The 19,329-nt window shown below is 53.9% G+C and overlaps 5 protein-coding genes across 5 annotated transcripts; 3 read left to right on the forward strand and 2 right to left on the reverse strand.

The window, feature by feature from the left end:
* Positions 1 to 902: 902 nt before the first annotated feature.
* Positions 903 to 2,859, reverse strand: PpBr36_09511 (uncharacterized protein; the record flags this gene model as incomplete). Its single annotated transcript, XM_029896632.1, is given in 3 exon segments — positions 903 to 941; positions 1,705 to 2,182; positions 2,198 to 2,859. 3 exon segments carry the CDS (start codon positions 2,857 to 2,859, stop codon positions 903 to 905), a joined length of 1,179 nt encoding a protein of 392 aa, XP_029744938.1.
* PpBr36_09512 (uncharacterized protein) lies at positions 1,583 to 4,852 on the forward strand (the record flags this gene model as incomplete). Its single annotated transcript, XM_029896633.1, has 2 exons — positions 1,583 to 1,614; positions 1,717 to 4,852. 2 exons carry the CDS (start codon positions 1,583 to 1,585, stop codon positions 4,850 to 4,852), a joined length of 3,168 nt encoding a protein of 1,055 aa, XP_029744796.1.
* Positions 4,853 to 6,354: 1,502 nt separating this feature from the next.
* On the forward strand, positions 6,355 to 7,578 carry PpBr36_09513 (uncharacterized protein; the record flags this gene model as incomplete). The annotated part of the gene is made up of 1 exon (XM_029896634.1): positions 6,355 to 7,578. The coding sequence occupies one exon, from the start codon at positions 6,355 to 6,357 to the stop codon at positions 7,576 to 7,578; it is 1,224 nt and encodes a 407-aa protein (XP_029744795.1).
* A 6,699-nt stretch (positions 7,579 to 14,277) lies between these two features.
* On the forward strand, positions 14,278 to 16,441 carry PpBr36_09514 (uncharacterized protein; the record flags this gene model as incomplete). The annotated part of the gene is made up of 5 exons (XM_029896635.1): positions 14,278 to 14,356; positions 14,456 to 14,512; positions 14,774 to 14,908; positions 15,092 to 15,325; positions 15,687 to 16,441. The coding sequence occupies 5 exons, from the start codon at positions 14,278 to 14,280 to the stop codon at positions 16,439 to 16,441; spliced, it is 1,260 nt and encodes a 419-aa protein (XP_029744937.1).
* A 1,552-nt stretch (positions 16,442 to 17,993) lies between these two features.
* PpBr36_09515 (uncharacterized protein) lies at positions 17,994 to 19,029 on the reverse strand (the record flags this gene model as incomplete). Its single annotated transcript, XM_029896636.1, has 2 exons — positions 17,994 to 18,550; positions 18,672 to 19,029. 2 exons carry the CDS (start codon positions 19,027 to 19,029, stop codon positions 17,994 to 17,996), a joined length of 915 nt encoding a protein of 304 aa, XP_029744936.1.
* Positions 19,030 to 19,329: the final 300 nt, after the last annotated feature.

The raw sequence follows: 19,329 nt of genomic DNA on the forward strand, positions 1-19,329 counted from the left end.
GCTTATGGGTACTTCATGTAATCATCTTTTCTTTATCTTGCATCTGTTGGCAGTAGTAGATTGTCACACAGCTTCAAAAGAGGGTGTCGTCTGGCATTGGATGTTTTTTTGGGTGTTCAGTAATTGCCGCCGTAGTTCCAGCGAAAAAAAAAAACAACGATTCTTCTCCAACAACAAACATACAAAGTACGAAGTAAACATGAACAAACAGTTCATGCAAAACCCTCGGTAGACCATGCCGGATGCCCGATTGACCCGTTTTGTTTGTTACTTCTTCTTTTTTCTCTCTCCCGGGTTCCTGATTGCGTGGCAGTGTGCCTCCGTTCCTTGTGTTTGCATATCAAAACGCCATTTCCCTCGAATTACCACACCAAGCAACACGTTCCGCAGCAAGCAGCCCTCCTCTTCCCCCCTTGTCCACAACCCGACAACGTTATGCAGCAGGGGATAGGTCAACCCACCCTTGACACCCCGGTTGATCACCCTTCTTGTATAGGCGCCCAAGGGGAAGAAAAGGAAATTCGGATCCCCTCACGAACTTGGAGATCCACATACAATTCGCCTTGCTACTTGCCTTTACCCCTGAATCCGACGTGAGGGTCCCCCTTTGCTCCATTTCTTTTGGCAGGGCCGAACAGACTGCAACGGTGCTGCAAAAGAGGTCCCCACGAGGGATGGACCTTGATTGATCTGGTTTTTATTTTTGTCGATGTCGTCGTCGTATGTGTTCTTTGTCAAATTTTTTTTTTACTCCCGCTTGATCTTGTGATTTTTGAATGGTTGCAGCATTTTTTTTTCTATTCTCATGCGATTAGTTCAGCTTTTTTTGACCCTCTTTTCGTCCTTTTTTTTTTATGTCTCTTTGCTGGTTTTAGCTAAGGGGTTTCTCCCTGCGTGATAGCTCACGGCGACGAGAACAGGGTCGTCCGCTCCTTTTGCATCTTTTTGTGCTTTTGTCAAAGTTTTCTTTTCTCTCTCTTTTTTTTTTCCTTTTTTTTCTGTGCACCTACTTCTGCCTACCTGTGGTGGTCCAATCCGTTCCTTTTTCTTTTTACTCTCTGCCAGCAACATACTGTCCGCGCGCTTCCCGAACGAAAGCAAAAATATACTCATTTTAAACAAAAAACTTTAAACGCCAAAAAGTACGCCATCGACAACGCAGCGAAACATAGGCTACAATACCCACAAACCGAACTAGGTGGTTCGCAGAAGAGTTCGAACGACCGCCACGCCGAGACATACGCTCCCTACAACAAAAACCACGCAAACGTTCTTAGTTTCGTCAAGACACGACATAAAAAAAAAAAAAAAAACGCCCAAGAAAAGCAACTTTGGGGAACCCTGATCGGCAAGGGGATAGTGAGGTGCCCAGAGAAAAAGCCACAAGGAAGAAAAAAAACCGGTTCCCCAAGGTGGGAACACGCCATCTCTGATTGTGGCCAGGGGAAAAAAAAAGAAGACAAGACGAAGATTCCCAGAAACAGTCTCTAGAAACGAACCTTTCTGTCCTTGATCTTCATTTCGGGTTTTTCGATAGTTTTATTTTCATGATACCCTGTTAATACACCCTTTTCTTCAAAAGATGGTGTCTTTCTTTGGTCTCGGGAGGAAAAAGTAAGTGTTATCCGCTGCAGTTATGCAGGGAACCAAAAAGCAAAGAGCCGGCAAAATCATTAAACCACCAACAAAAAAAAAAAGTCTAACCCATTCTATTAGGAAATCCTCCCAAGACAACACAAACGGGAATGCCCTCCCCAAGACGACGGCAATGGTGGCCGCCGCCGCCGCGGTGCACGTGGCCTCGGCCCCGGCACCGTGGATGCTCCCAACGAGCGATGACAAGAAGAACAACATGAGCAGCAGCAGCAGTAGTTTCCACGACATACCGCGGCCGCCGGTCCTCGGCCCGCGCCCGGGGACGTCGGCGTCGATGCGCGCCAACACGTCACCGCTCCTGCCGACGTATGGCGGCAACGCGCACGAGTTCCCGCCCCGCAGTGATAGCAGGAACCGGCCCCGGGCAGACAGCCACGCGCTGCCGCGGCCCGACATGTTTGGCATGCGGCTGGGCAACGGCAGCACGACGAGCCTGAAGCGGCCGCCGCCGCTCGGCGGCGATGGGCTCCCCGCCAGGCCCGGCACGTCGCACGGCGAGGACAGGAGCAGACAGTGGGTAAACCCTCTGGATGTGCACTACGGGCGCAACGCCACCGTGCCGGCCGCGGCAAAGTCGCCCAAGATCCTGGTCGAGAGCGGTGGTCGGCCGGCCGGAGCCGAGGAGGCCGATGAAAACAAGCCCGTGGTCATCACGCAGGTCAACAGCTCGAGCCCGCCGCTGTTGTCGCCACTCGAGGGCTTCGCCGGCCCGCCGCCCACCACGGCGCTCCCGTCGCCGCCCAGGTCGACCAAGGGGAGCAGGGATGATGGGCTGAGGCCTGTTCGGCCACCGGGAGGAGGGTTGCCGTCGCCGGCGATGTCGACCGATGAGGGGACGGGGTTGAGCCGGAGCGGGAGTGGGCACGACAAGACCACGGATGTGGCAGGTTTGGTGGGCGGCAGTGCTGGCGCCGGCGCCGGCGCCGTTGTGAGCATGCCCAAGCCCATCGGGGTTGTGATACAGTCGGTGGGTGCCAAGAGAGACACCCTCACGATCAGCGGGTCGAGGCAGCAGAGCTTGAGCATGACGATCGAGGCGTTTGAAAAGTCGCTGTTGACGGCACAGCAGGAGAGCGAGCTGAGGGCGAGAACCGCCGCCATTCCGGGGAGGACGACGCCACAAATACGGGGCGATGGCAACGGCGACGGAGACAGGAGCAGGAGTTCCAGCAGGGCAGGAATGGCACCGCAAGGACTGGGCATTTCGAACACGTCTCAAATGGGACCAGGTCCGCCCTTGCGGCCCCAGGAAAGGAGACCATCGCCAGCCTTTGCCAAGGACATTGGTTCTCGGTCCCAAAGTCCCCTGGGCATGCGTGGGCCACCACCTACGGGGCCGCTGCCATCGCCAAACATTAGGGGCGGAGAACAGCGTCCAAACCCTCCATTCGCAGGCCGCCCAAGGCCGCAAAGTCCCATGGGGAGGGGGCCTAGATCAGAGAGTCCCATGCGACTACCGCCTCCGCAGAACAGAGCGCCGAGGACGCAGAGCCCAATGGGACGAGGTCCATTGCCGTCACCGCTAGCACCACCGCAACAACAGGCACAGCAAACACCAATGCGCAGTCCGGCACGAACGCCTGGAGCCAGGCGACCAACTTTGACCTCGGCAGGCGTGCCCGCACCTGGCGCTCCAGGCAGCCCCGTCACCGAGAAGCAGATGCCGCCGTTCACCCGAGAACCCGGCAGCGCATACAGCACACAGCACTCGCCGCAGTTCGACCTCGAGATCCACCGGCCGCTGCCGAGCCTGAGCAGCCCCACGCTCGACTTTGCCAACGGCCCCGGTCCCGTCGTCACCACGGCCCCGCCGAGCCCTATCGTGCGAACCGCACCCGTCTTGGGCGCATCCACTGCCCCATCCAGCCCCGTGATCCGCGGACCCATCGGGCCACTGCCGCGGAGGCCAGGCGCCGACGAGTACGGCGTCCCTCTACCGCGCTCCAACTCGGACCGCGACGTGCTGCGCGGCCCGCCGAAAGCAGCCGTCGGAGCCCACCGCGGCAACGACTCCCCGCTGACGTCCCCGCTGCGCTCGCCGGCCAAGATCGACGCGCGCGCACGGGATAACAACAACACGCCCCAGCCGCTTGTGCTGTCTCCCAACAGCCCGCAGCCCCCGCCGCTTCAGCTCTCCCCGGCGTCGGGTCCGCCGCCATCATCCTCCAAACACCAGCAGCAACACTCGCTCGAGCTCAGCTGGAGCTTCTCCAAGGAAGGGGCTGACGCCACCAAGCCGAGCAACAAGTTTGCCGCGCCGCTTCCCAGCCCGCTGTTTGCGAGCCGGGACTTCGGCGGGCCCCTCAGCGCTGCCGTCGGCGGTAGCATGAGCAGCAGCTTCAGCAACCACAATCAGGTCAACCGCAGCAACAGCAGCGGCAACAGCAATGTGAACACCTACAGGAACAAGAACCTCCAAGTCCCATCCCGCGGCCCGAGCCCGGCCCCGAGCCCCAAGTTCCCCTTCAACGACGGCAAGGACCACGACATTGAAGAGGACGGCATCAGCGCGCCCCCGACGCCCGACTCAACCAACTGGCCGCTCCCTTCATCGTCCCCGAACCTCAGCCACCTTCAACCGCCGCCGCCGTCAACCTCCCGGTCGCGCAGCGCCAGCGCGGCCAGCCACTGGATCGGCGGCGACAGCATCAGCATTAGCAAGACGACCAACAACAGCGGCCTCGGCAACACCACCACCATCACTACCAACAACAATAACAATAACAACAACATTCCCGGCAGCCCATTCAGGAAGCACACAGCCGAGGACAGCCAGAGCAGCAACTGGTCGCGCGACAGCCCATCGCGGCCGCCGCGGGCAAAGGTTCCTCCTCCGCTGAACCTTTTCAGCGCGCAGCAGTACGCCGAGGTCATAGGGTCCAGCGGGCCGTACACGCCCAGCCCGACGAGGAGCATGACGACGCCGATCGCGGCGTGTGACGTCGCGGCGGTCATGGCAGGCGACGGCAAGGGCCTCGCGGCTCATCACTACCAACAGCAGCAACATTATCAACATCACCCGGGGGCCATTGGGATGGCGAGGGGGTTGAGTCTCGTCCACGAGCAGCAGCATCTGTGGGGGGAGCATCGCCAGCCCCCACAGCAGCAACAGCAGGGCCCTTCGCCAAGGAGGCCCGATCATGGGCTAGTGGCGCCAACTGGAATTGCGGATCGGTTTGGGACTGGATTTATCTAGGTGGGGGAGAGATGGTGCATGCTTGGCAGTGTTGCCGGCAGGTTGCAGAAATGGAGGGAGAACCTCTACCGTACATGATAACATACCTCAGATAAAAGCTTTGAGACACCCAAAGACAAGGCAAATAAGAGATGGAGGGAACAAAAAAGGCAAGGCGTTGGGCTTTTTTAAGCGGTTGCTTTCCGAGACGGAATTCCCTTTGTTTTGTCGTGTTGGTTTCTTTGGAGTTTAGGATAATTCATAATGTAATCTGGGACTTTTTATCCTGGGTGGTTCATTTCCAGTAATGGTCACTCACCTGTCCACGCAGCTACTTAGTAAGAGGTCAGTCAGTCATCTTGGCGTCTATGGCGCCCATCCAAGAATCCAAGACGCTTTGAGGGGTGCACGTGGATTCTGTTTGCGGGATTCAGCTGAGAAGTTTCCCAACCAAGGCTATTTCCATCCTACTCCCACGCCCGAACCACCAAGCTGGGTATGGATTCAGCTGAGCGAATTCTTGGCCGGTTTGCCCTGCAATGAATTTGAATCGAACAACGAGCGGAAACTTTCCGAGGTGATTGCTGGTAAAGCAAGGTGTGGGCGTAGGCAATGGCGAAAATTGTTTGAATGGTCAGGTCAACCCAACAACCACGTCCCAAACTGGCATAGAGCTCGAGGCTCGATGGACGGTTGTGGATGAAGAGGCGACAGGCTAACGCTAGCGCCAAGAAGACCTACTTCTAGATTCGTAGGGAGCTCCCCACCACTAAAAAACGCCCCGACGTACAGCTGGTCAATAAACGAATTAGCGCTCCCATGTCTACACCTTGCCCCGCTTGTCCTATCCGCCACTACTCGGCACCCCCACTCTTTGACATTGCTGAGCTCCGCATCTAAGGAGAGCTGTGAAAAAACTTTCTTTTTTTTTTTGTTCCTCACACCACCAGGTCTAACACCCACACCTTGTGGTCCACGAGGTATTAGACATATCAACCCTTTTCCCAGCTCGGGGGGGTTTTTTTTTCGTTGATCTTTAGCTTTGCCAGGTCATCCCAAGGTTTTTTTGTCTTTCCCCCGCTGCTCGCGGCTGTCAGAGAATATTGCTCTACCTACTCTGCATAGGTGGTATTAGTTTACGACTATTCCATGCTGTTCTCGCCATCAAAAGTCTACCTCACAACAAGTTATTTTGCGGCGCATTTCATGTGTCGCCCCGCTTGGATATAGCATCACCAGCAAGCGACTTGTAGTCTTTGCGCTTTGCTGTCGGGGACGAGAAAGACTTTGAAAGAGATTTTGTCTTTCTTTGCTTTTGGTTTTTTATATCTAAGAGACATCGGACTATTTAACCGCGTCTTGGTGTTCAAAGCTCCGTGACTCGGAGATTTTCTGCGACAGGCCATCCCAAGCTTGCGCGCAATCACAACGCTCGTTTTGTCGTTTTTGCTGTCTTGTCAGCAAACCTCAACACCAACGAGAACGGGCACGACCATCTTGGGATCTATCAGCCGTTAATCACCATGGGATCCCACGGCACCGACGATGTCGGCACCAAGGCCGTCGGCACCACCAACGTCCAAAACACCGCCGCCCACGACTCGGCAGACATCGGCAACGCTCCCACCGATGCCGTCGTCGGGCAGGCCCTTCACCAGATCGAGGCCCGCAAGGTCCATTGGTACTCGTACCTGACCACGATCGACTTTTGGATCGTGCTCGCCCTCGGCCAGGTCCTGGCCCTGTGCATCACCGGCACCAACACCTTCAGCCAGCTTCTGTCCGACGCCGGCACCTCGATCCCGGCCTTCCAGACCATCTTCAACTACGTGCTGCTGACCCTCATCTACTTCAGCTACACGCTGTACCAGTACGGCCCGCGGAAGCTGGGCCGCATTTGGCTCAAAGACAGCTGGAAGTATTTCATCCTCAGCTTCCTCGACGTCGAGGGCAACTACTTCACCGTCCTGGCCTACCGCTACACCAACATCCTGTCGGCCCAGCTCATCAACTTTTGGGCCATCGTCGTCGTCGTGTTCCTGTCCTTCTTCTTCCTCAAGGTCCGCTACCGGCCCTTCCAGATCGTCGGCATCCTCATCTGCTGCGGCGGCATGGGCCTGCTCATCGCCTCCGACCACTTGGCGGGTAGCAATGGCGGCCCCGGCGAGGACATGCTCAAGGGCGACCTCTTTGCGCTCGTCGGCTCGACTTGCTATGGCCTCAGCAACGTCTTTGAGGAGTGGCTCGTCAGCCGCCGGCCCGTCTACGAGGTCCTTTCCTTCCTTGGCGTCTTTGGCGTCATCATCAACGGCGTCCAGGCCGCCATCTTTGACCGGGGGCAGTTCGCCACGGCAACCTGGACCCCCGAGGTCGGCGGCTACCTGGTCGGCTTCACCCTGGTTCTGACACTGTTCTACTCGCTCGTGCCCCTTGTGCTGCGCATGGCCAGCGCTGCCTTTTACAACATCAGCCTGCTGACCGGCAGCTTCTGGGGCGTCATCATCGGCATCCACGTCTTTGGCTACGTCATCTCCCGGCTGTACCCCGTGGCCTTTGTGCTCATCATCCTCGGCCTGCTCGTCTACTTCCTGTCCGGGAGCATGCTGGGCGAGTCCAAGAAGCCCTGGCTGGGTGACAACCAGGAGGAGGGCCACGCCGGCTTCGGAACTGCCAAGCTCAAGGCTCTCAACCTGGCCAGGAAGCAGGGGCTTACCGGTACCGCTGCCGATGATGCTCGGGTTGCTTGATTGGAAGAGGGTGCTTCGTCTTGTTTGGGACATTGGTTAGATGTTTGCTTTTTTTGTTGGGGATTTTCTCCCGTCTTGTACAGTGCGGGACTACCCTAGCGTATGATGATATCATTCGAGATACCGCAATATTTATAGCATATTAGTAATTGAAGTCTTTGAGGAGTCTTGTCTTGGTTTCGTTCTTAAGTCCAGCAAGTGTTTTATATATATACATACAAAACATCAATGCGATACAAATCGGTGCTTAAAGGTTAAGACTAACCACAAAGAGCCACAAAGGACTGTACGTGTGAGATCCCACACAGTAATAGTCTCTGCGTTTGACAAATGAAGAACGGTGCTGTTTGGCAGCAAGTGGTGAGGCAGATGACAAGGCATCTCATGCCGCGGTACGTTTTGACATACCTTGCCTATAGACATACCTTGCCTGTATACCTAGTCGCTGGGTTGGTAACTACCTAGTTATGCTGTCGATATTCATTCCATCAGCCCTAATGACCCGAGGCAGCATCGACTGCACCGCTTGCAGGTTCGCAAACGAACTAGGCGCTCGTGTTTGGTAGCTTGGACAGCTACGAAGACCATGCATTGCCACACGCCTCTTGTAGTGACCGCCACTGTTACTCTGCAGTTTGACCCAGTGGTTAAACATCGGGCGATGGGCTGTTAGCACAGCTATGGGAGCACCTTTCTGCTTTGTTGCCTTGCCGTTTGCTTACATGCTACGGCGATTGCTATTTCTCACCATACTAGCTTGCCCAGGTCTTGGTATCACCGGATCTTAAGTCTTATAATGTCCAAAAGAGGGAATGTCAGAGTGCTTGAAAGATGTCAAACAAATCCAGCCCATACTCCACTCAAGGACATACACTACAACCCACGGCTTTGGCTGACGGTTCTGGCGTCTTGGGCTCCGACTGGACTCGAAGTCTTTGGGATCCGGGACCTCCTGGCAAACGGGGCGCCGCTCGATTGTGCGGTGATGTGGCTCTTCCAAAAACATGTCACCGAGTTCCTTACTTGTCGCATCTCAATATCCCGTTCATTTCTTTACACCGTGCCAAGTCTTCCCTGTCGTGTGCTTGTTTTCTTGGCTCTCCATGAGCACGAACGGTTCATCGGAACTGATGTTTCGCAGATGTTGTCTAGGCTTTGATACTGGTCAAGATATTGACATCAAGAAAAGCATTCTTTCCTCTCTTGTGGAACTTGTATTTTCTGCTAACGTCCAGAAAATACTTTGCGATTTACATATTCAAAAATGCCAGTAATCCAGCCTAAGACGCCTTCTACTCCAACCTCAAGAAAATATAAAGAACACCATTTTTTTTTTTAAAAAAATTGTCGCAAAGCTCTGTTGATCTTGGTTGCACCGAGCCTCAAAGATTGCGGGATATCTTGAAACCTGAACTATGAATCGAGCCAGGCAAGGGTATGAACCTTGCCCACGGAGAAGAGGAGCGGATGAATCAAATCTGAGAACTGCAACATAGTGCTTAGAACTGTTGGCGGCTTCATCTCTACCACCCGGAAGCCCAACCGCACCAAGCTTTAACTGTTTACGGTTTGGCAAGTATACCGCGCAGCATTTTTCGACCAAGAGGGCGTGCAGGACAGCCCCCGACACCCCCAGACTCACCGTGAACGCGGCCTGAGCAACTGCACCCGTGGGCTCAGACCATCACTCGCTCTTTTCAGATAACTACCGAGTCATCAGGACGTTTGGTATAACATCAGCTTGATAAAGTGACCGGGTGGCCGGCGCGCCAGACCAACATGCAGTGCCAACTTCTGGCTGCAGACTCTTGTAAGTCACAAGATGCGCGATGCGGCACACCTCTCGTCCGCCCTACCGGCTTTCACGCCTTGGGTCGCTGCGGCCGAACCCCTCCCTGAGATACTTGCTCGTTGTCATGACTACGGTGCAAGGGATGCCGTGGGAGGCTAGAGGGAGATCCCTACGACGCTGCCGCAACTCTTGAGCATCTGAGGGGCTGGCTCGAGAGGAGCTGTCGGCGAGGCTGAGCCAGCTTCTCAGCCCCTTCCTGGAGATGTGCAAGACATGTCATTTTCATTGGCTCATCAACACCCCAGACGGTACGGGCAACGAGTCGAGGTATCAGTCGATCTGCTAAAGGGCAGGGCCGCAACCTGCCCGAGGTTCATAATGTGAACGGAATGTGGGCAGCGGCTGTTCATCTTACTCCATCGAAAAAATATCTCGGCGTCCGTCGTCTTTAGCATTAGACTCGAGCGTAACGACCGCGTCCCCGGACGTGCTGGTGAACGCCTCCAGGGTGGTGAGGGACTCCAAGTTTGTGACCTTGGGGCCGGTTAAGTGAAATGGTATCAAAAGTGTAGGCCAAGGACCTACCAACTTTTTTTTTTTTCTCTCCCGCAGCCGGCATGTTCATATCATCCAGCAAATTGAACCACGAAGTAAATCCACTTTCGCAATCTCCGCAGGCCATGGCGACATTCAGTGCGAATCTCACTGCGCCACCCCTGTTGTCCACCAATTATGCTTTCAGAAGTGAATAGCACAGCGTTCACCTCTATCAATTAAACCCTCCGCCGCCTGTGGTACACGGACGGACCAACAAAAAGGGGCCAGGCGCAAAGTGACAACGAGGCGGGTCGGACCCTGTCAATCACTGGCCCGGGGTCAGGGTTGGACGAGTGGGTAGTTTCTCGGGAAACACTCGTGTTTCCAAAAAGGGGGGGTTTTTATTTTAACAAGTACTCTGTGCTGTACAATACACACAGTGTCTTAAGGTCAGGGTTCGGTTCCGTTATCAACACCAACCATTGGGGACGGGTTCAACCAACAGGGTGTGGTGTCCCGGTTTGTTCCAGCACAGTTTCAACCACACCTATGGGACAAACTGGCCGGGCTGTTGGGATGGGGGAGTACAGACGGGAGACGAACCCGTTTTACAGCTAACTTGGCTAGCTTTTTTTTTTTTTTTTTTTTTTTTTTGTTCTCCACTTGGAAGAAGGCCAAGTATTGTTGTAATTAGCGGTGTTGCTGCGGCACAAGAGAAAAAAGACAGGGGTTTGAGAAGGAATCCAGAATAATCTAGAATCCAGACAGCATGTCGAACAGCGATACAGTAGCTAGAACAAACTACTCAATTCAGTATACCATACTAAGTAGTATCATGATGGAAGGAAAATGCCGGCGGCGGAGGTCCTGGCGAGAAAGCCAAACATACTGTGGGAATGCTTCATGTTTAACAGTGCAACAGTACATGTTTCTATACCACCGACGTAGGTAGACAAGGAAACAGCACACTTGTCATCAGTTTCCAGTCAAGAAGCTTGGCCTGACTCGGCACGCCAGAATTTCAAAATGTCAAACTCATCGCACCGAAGGGCAGGATTGATAGCACGAGTGTTTCGCTCAGAGACAGCACAATGCATAATTGAATGCAGTGATCCCGTAATAGTATACCACATAAATAGAGCTTGTGATCTTCCACCGAAAGCCCCGTTCAAGAACAACGACCGGGGCTACTTTGCTGTTTACAGTTTTGACTTCAAGTGTTTGACGGCTGATAAATAATAGCAAAGACAAGGCAGGTCCCTGAACTGGGAAGCTTGTGTGGGGCCGTAACTCCACTCGGGTACGTCCGTGCTTTGACTTGAACGTCTCTAAATCATCTTAAATCAAAGAAAAAAAACATTTCCGCTGAAGAATGGATGCCACCAGGCGGACTGTTCGATTGGTGTAATGGTCTTGGGGATGTGTGCTGTAGATACAAGCTTGGCACAACCAAAGAGGGAGAAGAAGCAATTGTGACGAGTTGTTTGCTCGCAAGGTGTGGACAAAAAACACAACGGATCCCTGGGCAATGCACCGGAGATGCAAAAGACCACGTGTGTAGCCCGCGGTTGCATGCATTGGGAATCGCAGGAAAAGGGGAAGATCAAAGAAAAAGGTAGAAAGGCGAAAGGGTAGCCAGTTGGAGGGTCGTGTCAAGATGGGAAAAGGTGGTATGGATGGCCGGGATGGATGGTGGGGGTTTGATTCAATTGACCCAAAATCGGCCGAGATAAAAGCCGGGGACCACCCTTGCCCCAATCAAAATCGCCCACCAAGAGTTTGGACGTTCCATTGTCGAGCAATTGAGGCCAAGAACGAGAGAGCGCGGTTCCCCGTTTTGCGACAGGGCGCTTCGAAAGAAGCGTTGAAGAAAATGTGCCGCCTTTTTTGAGGATAGGGGTCGATACCCGCTTTGTCGGCTAGCTTTTCTGGTGATCGTGGGCCGTAAAAAAAAAAAAAAAAAAAAAAAAAAAAAAAAAAAGACGTCGTCACTTGCAATAATTATGGGATGAATGCCCGAAATTAGCTGTCGTCTGTGAGCAAGGTACGAAACAAAACGGATGGTCTGCCCAAGCTGCTGATCCAACCCGAGGCTGCATATGCGCCGTGCTGCAGATGACCTTGATGGCCTGTAATGTCCTGCACTCCACATCCGCTACTTTTGCTACGGCGCTATCTGGCGTCATTGACGTGGAATTTTTGGGTTGGGGACGGCATGTTCAGTTTAGCTGGGGAGTGGTTTTTCAAACGATTGAGTGACCGATGGCGGCCATGAACAAAGGCAACAAAACAAACAGCCAGCATCTGATTTGTTAGCGTCCGCCTGCAAGACAGAGACAAGTCGAATTGTCTTTGAACGTCCCAGGCCGGGTTCCACTTAAATTTAAGGTACCTTCCCTACCTTACCTGTGTTCCAGAGTCTAGCTTGATTTCGTCTTGACTTGTTATTATTGACTTGCACCCTTCCTGCGAGGCACACGGTACGGCGCCTGTTCTGCAATCTGTGTAACGGCAACCAAACACCCCCTGGGGGGGCTTCTTAGCATGAGCCTGATCAGCTCAAGGTTGCAAACTCCACAAGCTCCTAAAATATCATAATGTGTCCATTGAGCGGAACTGCCCATGTTAATACCAGCCAGGTACACTATTGAGAGGTGTTCCTAGACGTCGATCTAGCTGGTGAATGCGCCCATATTTGATCAAAGGTTCAGAACTTCAAAATACCGGTACTCCTAGATAGATTTGTTCATTGCTCAGTATAGGTAGACATGCTGTCAGCCTAAAGCAGCTCATGTAATCCGATTGCCCTGCGCATCACGTCCGTCACCGACGAATTACAGTCGAGGCCAAGAATGTCGCCGACTAGCCGAAGGAGGACCTGCCCCATTACGTCCCATACCAGTTCGCCCCACCGTCGATGCGGCGCTCATAATCTCTTCTGTCCCCCAGGCTCCTGGCTGCCAACTGTCTCGACCCGCCCGCCTTTTCCCCCCTTTGAGTCTTTCAGCAGCAGGTCAAGCGGGAACGGATTTCCGCACGACAAGAAAAACCGCAGAAGTGAGGCGTCAACAAAGTGCGACATCTTTCGACCAGCATCGCCGGGCAGAGAAACCACAACAAAAAGGTCAAGAAACTTTAAATATCATTTTCTTGGGGCGCGCGTGCGAATCTGGTTTGCTTGGTTCTTTCCGTACTCATTTGCGCCGGTTGTTTTCTTGTTTTTGCTTGCATTCTTTTTATTTTCCGTCGAGATCGTGGCATTTTTATTTTTGGTTTTTTGAGGCACTCGGTTATAATTTGCGCCGGCGTCATCTTTTCTTATTTTTGCTTCCTTGCACGACTACGCGCCATTTATGTCCTGCGAACCCGGTTCAAGGCAAATCTAGCGAAACCCCCCCAGAGCGACACACGAACAAACGAAAGCCAGACCGGGAAAAACAAGGCTTGCGTATCGGTTGACCGAACTGGTACAGGAAATATTTCGGTAAGTCGGTCCGTTGCTTGACAAGTCAGTTTTTATTGCGCAATTGGGGCTGCTCGGGCGCGGGCTGCGACCAAGCCAAAAGTCGGGGAGTTTAGAGTCTTTTGCCGGCCGTTGGTATGACCAGCCCGCTAGAAACTTGCTTGAACCTGAGGTGCCTTGGCTGTTTTTAGCTGGGTTGAGCTTGGAGGCAGCGATCGTTCGAATCGACAACCCTCTTTAGGACTCGATTGCCCGCCCCAAACGCTATAGCTTCCTCCGTCCTCTTGGGGAATAGCTCGGCTTGCCCGCACCCGTCCACCCGCTCTCCCGGATCCAAGTTCAGGCCAGTCCAGTCTGAACAGCGCAACACAAGTGTTTGCAAAGACTTTTAAGACACCAGCCACAGAAGCACCCCCCTCAGCCCAGGCCACACAGTCATTTGCGCGGTCTGATCCATTGCTCATTGCTTGCTTGCTTGCTTGCTTGTGCATTACGCCCTGCTCTGTTCGCATTGGACAGGCACATTCGTCGCAAATTCTATTTTCGCCTCGTTCATCAACCAGTCGCGATTGTCGGATGACAGCACGATTCTGATTCGCAATCTTCACACCCACAATGTGCAGATTGACCAACGCTGACGCATCACACTCTTTGCTTCTCGTGGAGCAGACCTGACAGCTCGGAACAGACCAAGAAGAAACAAAAAAAGAACAAGGAACAAAAAAAAAAAAAAACACGACTACCATTAGCCACTGCCTTTCAAGGACGGTCCCATCGAACTTGACAACCTTGATCCCCTTTCGGCTGCGCGACCTCGTTTTCCGCCGCAAATCGCATTTTTTTTCGGCTGCTTTTTCCGGATACTCTTTCGTCGCCACAGCCAAACCCGCGATAACACACCGTTCAAATGGCATACTACGAAAACTCGCAGTGGCCCGCTGGTGGCCAATCGGGATGGGATCACCAGACGCCCCCGGTCCGCTCAGGTTTGTGGTTCATCCTCCATCTACTTCTGGAGCGTTTACGTCGCTCTTGCGCCGTTGGCATTCCAGTGGCTAATCGAAAAATGGCTTGTTCGATCACAGGTGCCAGCTCTACAGTTCCACGAGAAGAGGCTCCTGCCTTCGTTTCCCAATATGAGGGTAGGTTTCACCCCCTGAGAATATCACGATGAACATGAAAACTATCGACTTTGGAACTTTCTCGAGCATTTTTGCGCCGAAGCCAAAGTGCAGAAGCGTGGCTTGGCTCGTTGGGGGAAAAAAAAAATTGGAATGGCGCCCCGCTGTCGCTCCCCTCCGCATCAATGCAGGGAGACGCATACCGCATGTCTAATACGTTTATCGACTCAATCACCTCGCGCGCGCTGCTTACATGCACTAACCACTCTTTTCCTTCAACAGAAGTCGAAAAGGCGATCGATAACCTTGTTAAGAGTGGAAAGATGTTTAACATGACCGGCCGACGTGAGTCGCTTCCAGCTCATGCTCCTCAATTCCCCCCGGGTCCTTCCAGAAAGCCGCGTTTAGACTATGGTGGTAAGTCGGCCTGGGCTGGTGGCTGGGCTCCGCCCCGTGCCCGCGGCCCAATGCGACAATAATAGTAAGAGGAGGAAACTGGAAGAAGAGACCGCGAGCACCACGGGCACAAGGGCGCTATTGTTTCGTCTCCGGGCTTCCGTTGAACGCCGGCTGACTTCCTCGCCCATTGCCCTCCTTCAGACAACCGCATTCCCTCGGGTCCAGGCTCACGCCCTCACTCGGTCGGCGGCTTCCACGATGATCGCTCCGGCCCTCATCAGGGCTCCAACCTGTCAAACTTTTACGCCAGCCAACGACAACAGCCCTCGCGTGGTACGAACGAAGCGGAGCAGATGATGCAGGCCAAGCGGAGGATGGCGGCTCAACGGGAACGAGAACTGCGCAACTACCACCAGGAGCAGCAGTATAACCGAAGTAGGCCTCCCTCTGCTGCATAACACGTTTTTCTCGTCGTTCCTGCGGTCCTTGCCTTGTCTCGTGCCTCTCCTATATATCACAAGACCAAGAAAGAAACCGTTTTTACTCCTGTCCATGCAAACAAAGATTCACGAAAGCACACCCATTCTCATCACAAGTTGCCATGCCCTGCGAGCACTCTCCCTTGTGGTGCCTTAATTACTGTAGCAACAGACCATGGCTGGTCTCGCAAGTCTACCCAACACGCAGTTGTCTAGTGACCTACTTTGGTGCAATTTCGCCCTTCATCCACCCCTCCACCCTAGCCCACATAACCTTATTGATCGACCGCTAACCAACTCCACTTTCAACACAACAGCCTCTATCTCGGACGTCAGACCCGATCGTACTCTGAGCCCCGGCAGCAACATGTCCGAAGATGAGCGCCGGGAGCTGATCGCCCGTCAACGCAGCGCTTTGTATGGTGAGGGTCAGTTCGCAGACGGTGGTAGCTACGTGGACGAGACTGGAGCAGTACGCCCAGGCTTGCCTGGCCAGCCCCAGCATACATCCCAGGCTATCGCGCCGCCTCCCATGGGTGGCGTAGGGCTGCGCGGTCATTCTCCGCTTGCTTATGAGTATGGTCGAACCCCGCCCGTCAATGCTGAGGCTCAGCCTGGCGCCCTCGAAGGCTCGCAGGCCGCCAACATTGCCGCCAACGACCGCTCGCGCGCCAATTCGAACGCCAGCCCGCAGTCCAACTCTGGCCTTCCTCTGCCGCAGCAGCCGGCCGTCAACCGGACCAGCAACTCTTCGCCCGCTGGCTCACCGGGCAGCAACAAACCCGCAACGTCGGTTGCGCCTATTGGTACCCGTCCCTCGACCACGGCGGCTGGATCAACGCCTCCGGTGAACCCGGCTCTCACCAAGCAGCGGTCTACAACGCCGGCCCCCTCCCCGCTGAGCCAGGGTTACACTGCCTCAGGCAATGGGGACGAAAAGGCAACGCCGACCACGACCGCGCCTGGCTCACAGGCGACAGGCGCTCCTGACGTCTCGGGCTGGGGTGCCCGCTCTGGCGTCTGGGGTAGCAAGTCTGGTCTTGGCTCCGTCCAGGCCAGTGTCTGGGGTTAACGTGGGCGCACATTTCATAAAGCAACGGTATTAATTCTCTCGGGGTCTCATGGTTTTGTTCTTCCAGGTGTTGGCTCTTACTCCTTTTGGGTTCTTATTTGTTTCTACGGGATTCGCACAAAGTATGGCGTCAGTGTCTTTGCATGGGTTTTGCGTGGGCACAGGCACAAGCACAATCTGACATATATGGGCGAATAGTGGGGATTTCTTTTGGGCTTTTGTTCTATCTTTGTTTTGGGAGCGCGGAAGTCACAAAAAAAAGGATGACAAGGGGTGTTCACATGTCTTCGATTTTTGTTATCTTGCTAGGCAAGGATGGGAAAAATTCATCGCGACGGTGGAGGGTATTTATTTTTTTGCTCTTTGTTGGGATCTTGCACGGGGGTATCTGGGGGAGTTTCTGTTGTTTCCTGGTTTCTTTTTTTCTTGAACCTAATGTCGACTTGATCTCTCCTCAACTCACAGTATTGTTCCATTCTCTGACAGACACCGACGGCTCTCTGCGGAACAAGCTCCAGACGTTGACGAACAAACACCCTGACCAGCCAGTTAAGTTGCATAGCGGAAGCTGCGGTGAGGTTTTCGGATAGCACGCAGAGCGCCAGGGACAGAATTCAACTTTCTAACTATATCCAATTCCGTGATAAACTAGGGTTTGTTCAGCAAGAGGCAGGAGCTGTGGCCAGTGGGATGGAAGTTCTGTTTCCTTTTCTTTTCCTTTTTTTCCGTTGACTGGGATGGACTTTGCGGGCGCAATCTACTTTTTTTTTGTGATTTGCTGTGTATGTTGTTGTTCCAAAGGGCTGTGGTCCAAGACGAGGGACATGAAATGTGGCAAGAAGAAAGCTATCACACTCGACAGCTTGATACCAAGCGGTTCCCACAGCACACAAGGAGTTCTCATTGTTCGTCTTTGCGCCTGCTCTCCTTGTTTTGATCCTTGGTTCTCTTGATACGGCAAGCATGGAAAGGGGTTATAAGCGAGGGGAATTAATTGAGAAGAAAAAAGTCGTTTGGCTGTTGTTTTTATCATCAGGTGGGCATAGCTTTTTATTTGCCTCCTTGGGGCATTCTATGTACATAGGAGAGGCCAAAATACATGAGGCTTCATTCACTGCTCTTGATGCTCTTTGGAAAATCATCGCGGCTACTGTTGTTGGGAGTGAGACTCTCCCAAGTGAAGATTTAGGAAGATGCCAATGATCAAGCCTGTCTTCAGAAGGGTTGGTTCTGTGCACAATCACCCAATGTGTTGTTCGAGTTGCATAACCGAGCTCAAGAGGGAATGGTCATCTGCGGGCCAAGACACAGCTACGGGGGCACGATAAATGCAAGACGGGATGACGTTGCAAAATAATGATACAAGTCTTCCATTCGTCGTAGTACCATAAAAGAAAACGTCGACTCAAATTTAAAGGGCAAAGAAAGAACTGAGAGCGAAAATGACAAGACCGCTAAAACCCTCCTTACCATAACGCCAAACCCAAATGTGACAAGCAAATGCTAAAACAGACGGCCAAGAAACGATACTTGAAAGATGGCAGAGGAAACATCACAGCCCCAGGATCTTGGCACCCTGGTCCAAGTCCATCAGATCATCCGCCCTCAGCGCCTTGCCACCCCAAACAACCGTCCCGCGGCCGTCGATGGCCCATGCGCCAGCCTGCTGCCACTTGTTTCCCAGGACGGTGCTGGGCCCATCCTCCTCCGGGTCGGCCGGCTGCTCGTCCTGCTGCTTCTGCTCGCCCGTGGCCCTCCTCATCAGCCCGGGCTTCTTGGGCGGCGGCGCGTTGGCCTTGACCCTGTCCTCGAGGGTGTTGGTGCGCTGGATGGACGTGGCGACCGTGGCGCCCAGCCAGCCCTTTTCCTTCCAGCCCTGGATCTGCGTCGTCGGGTTGAAAAGGTACCAGGTGTTGCCGAGGCCGAGCCCCCACGCCGCGTAGAGGGATCGGTCCTCGTCCACCACGATCTGGACGTTCCAGGCCCCGCCGAGGAGGTCGAGCCACTTCTTGGTCGCGGCCTCGGACGAGTGCGACACGGCGATGCACGTCAGGCTCTGCTGGTGGCGGTTTGCGAGGGTGCGGAGGGCGAGGAAGGTCTTTTGCGCGACTATTTTTTTTTTTTTTTTTTTTTTTTTTTTGGCTTAGGTTTAGTGGATGGCAGGGGGAGCAAGACGAGAAGAAGAAGAAGAAGAACAAGAACAAGAACAAGACCAAGAAGCAAAACTTACAAGCACAGCCCACGCACCGCAAAAACACTATCAAAACCCTCCTCCCGCCGCCAAACTCGATCTTCCTGTCCCTGTCGAGCGGCGCCAGGTCTCCGACCTTGGGGCACTCGGCCGCGACGGGCACGGGCGGCGGCGGCGGCGACAGCCACGCCTGCGCCGTGAGCGGCAGGTTCTTGACCGTCATCCACTTGGGCCAGCCGTTGGCGTTGGCGGCGTCGGCGTCCTCCTGGCCCGGCGGGTTCTTCTTGAGCTTGTTGGGCTCCGTCGATGACCCGCCCGTCAGCGCCGAAATGTCGAGCGCGTTCTTGGGGATGCCCATCTTTTTCATGGCGAGCTTGGTCGCGAGCCCGTTGAACATTTTGGCGGTTTGTTGGGTTTGTTTGGTCTTTCTTTCTGTTTTGTTTTCTTCTGTAGGTTGGGTGATTTGAGAGAATTGTTTTTTTTTTGTCTCGGTATTTTGTATTCTTTAATTGCAGTACAGATAACAAACCATATGAGAGAAAATGTATATGTGGTGTCTCGAAGCAATTCTCCCTCACGTCCAAGGCCCGGGGTCAAGGTGAAGATCGCTCGAGTCGATCTGGTCGAAACAACAAACACGTCCCGCAGAAAAAGCAAAGGCGGTGGAATCGGGCCATATTGAACTCTGTCCCTTGCA

This window comes from Pyricularia pennisetigena, assembly GCF_004337985.1.
Source record: "Pyricularia pennisetigena strain Br36 chromosome 7 map unlocalized Pyricularia_pennisetigena_Br36_Scf_8, whole genome shotgun sequence".
Classification (NCBI taxonomy): domain Eukaryota; kingdom Fungi; phylum Ascomycota; class Sordariomycetes; order Magnaporthales; family Pyriculariaceae; genus Pyricularia; species Pyricularia pennisetigena.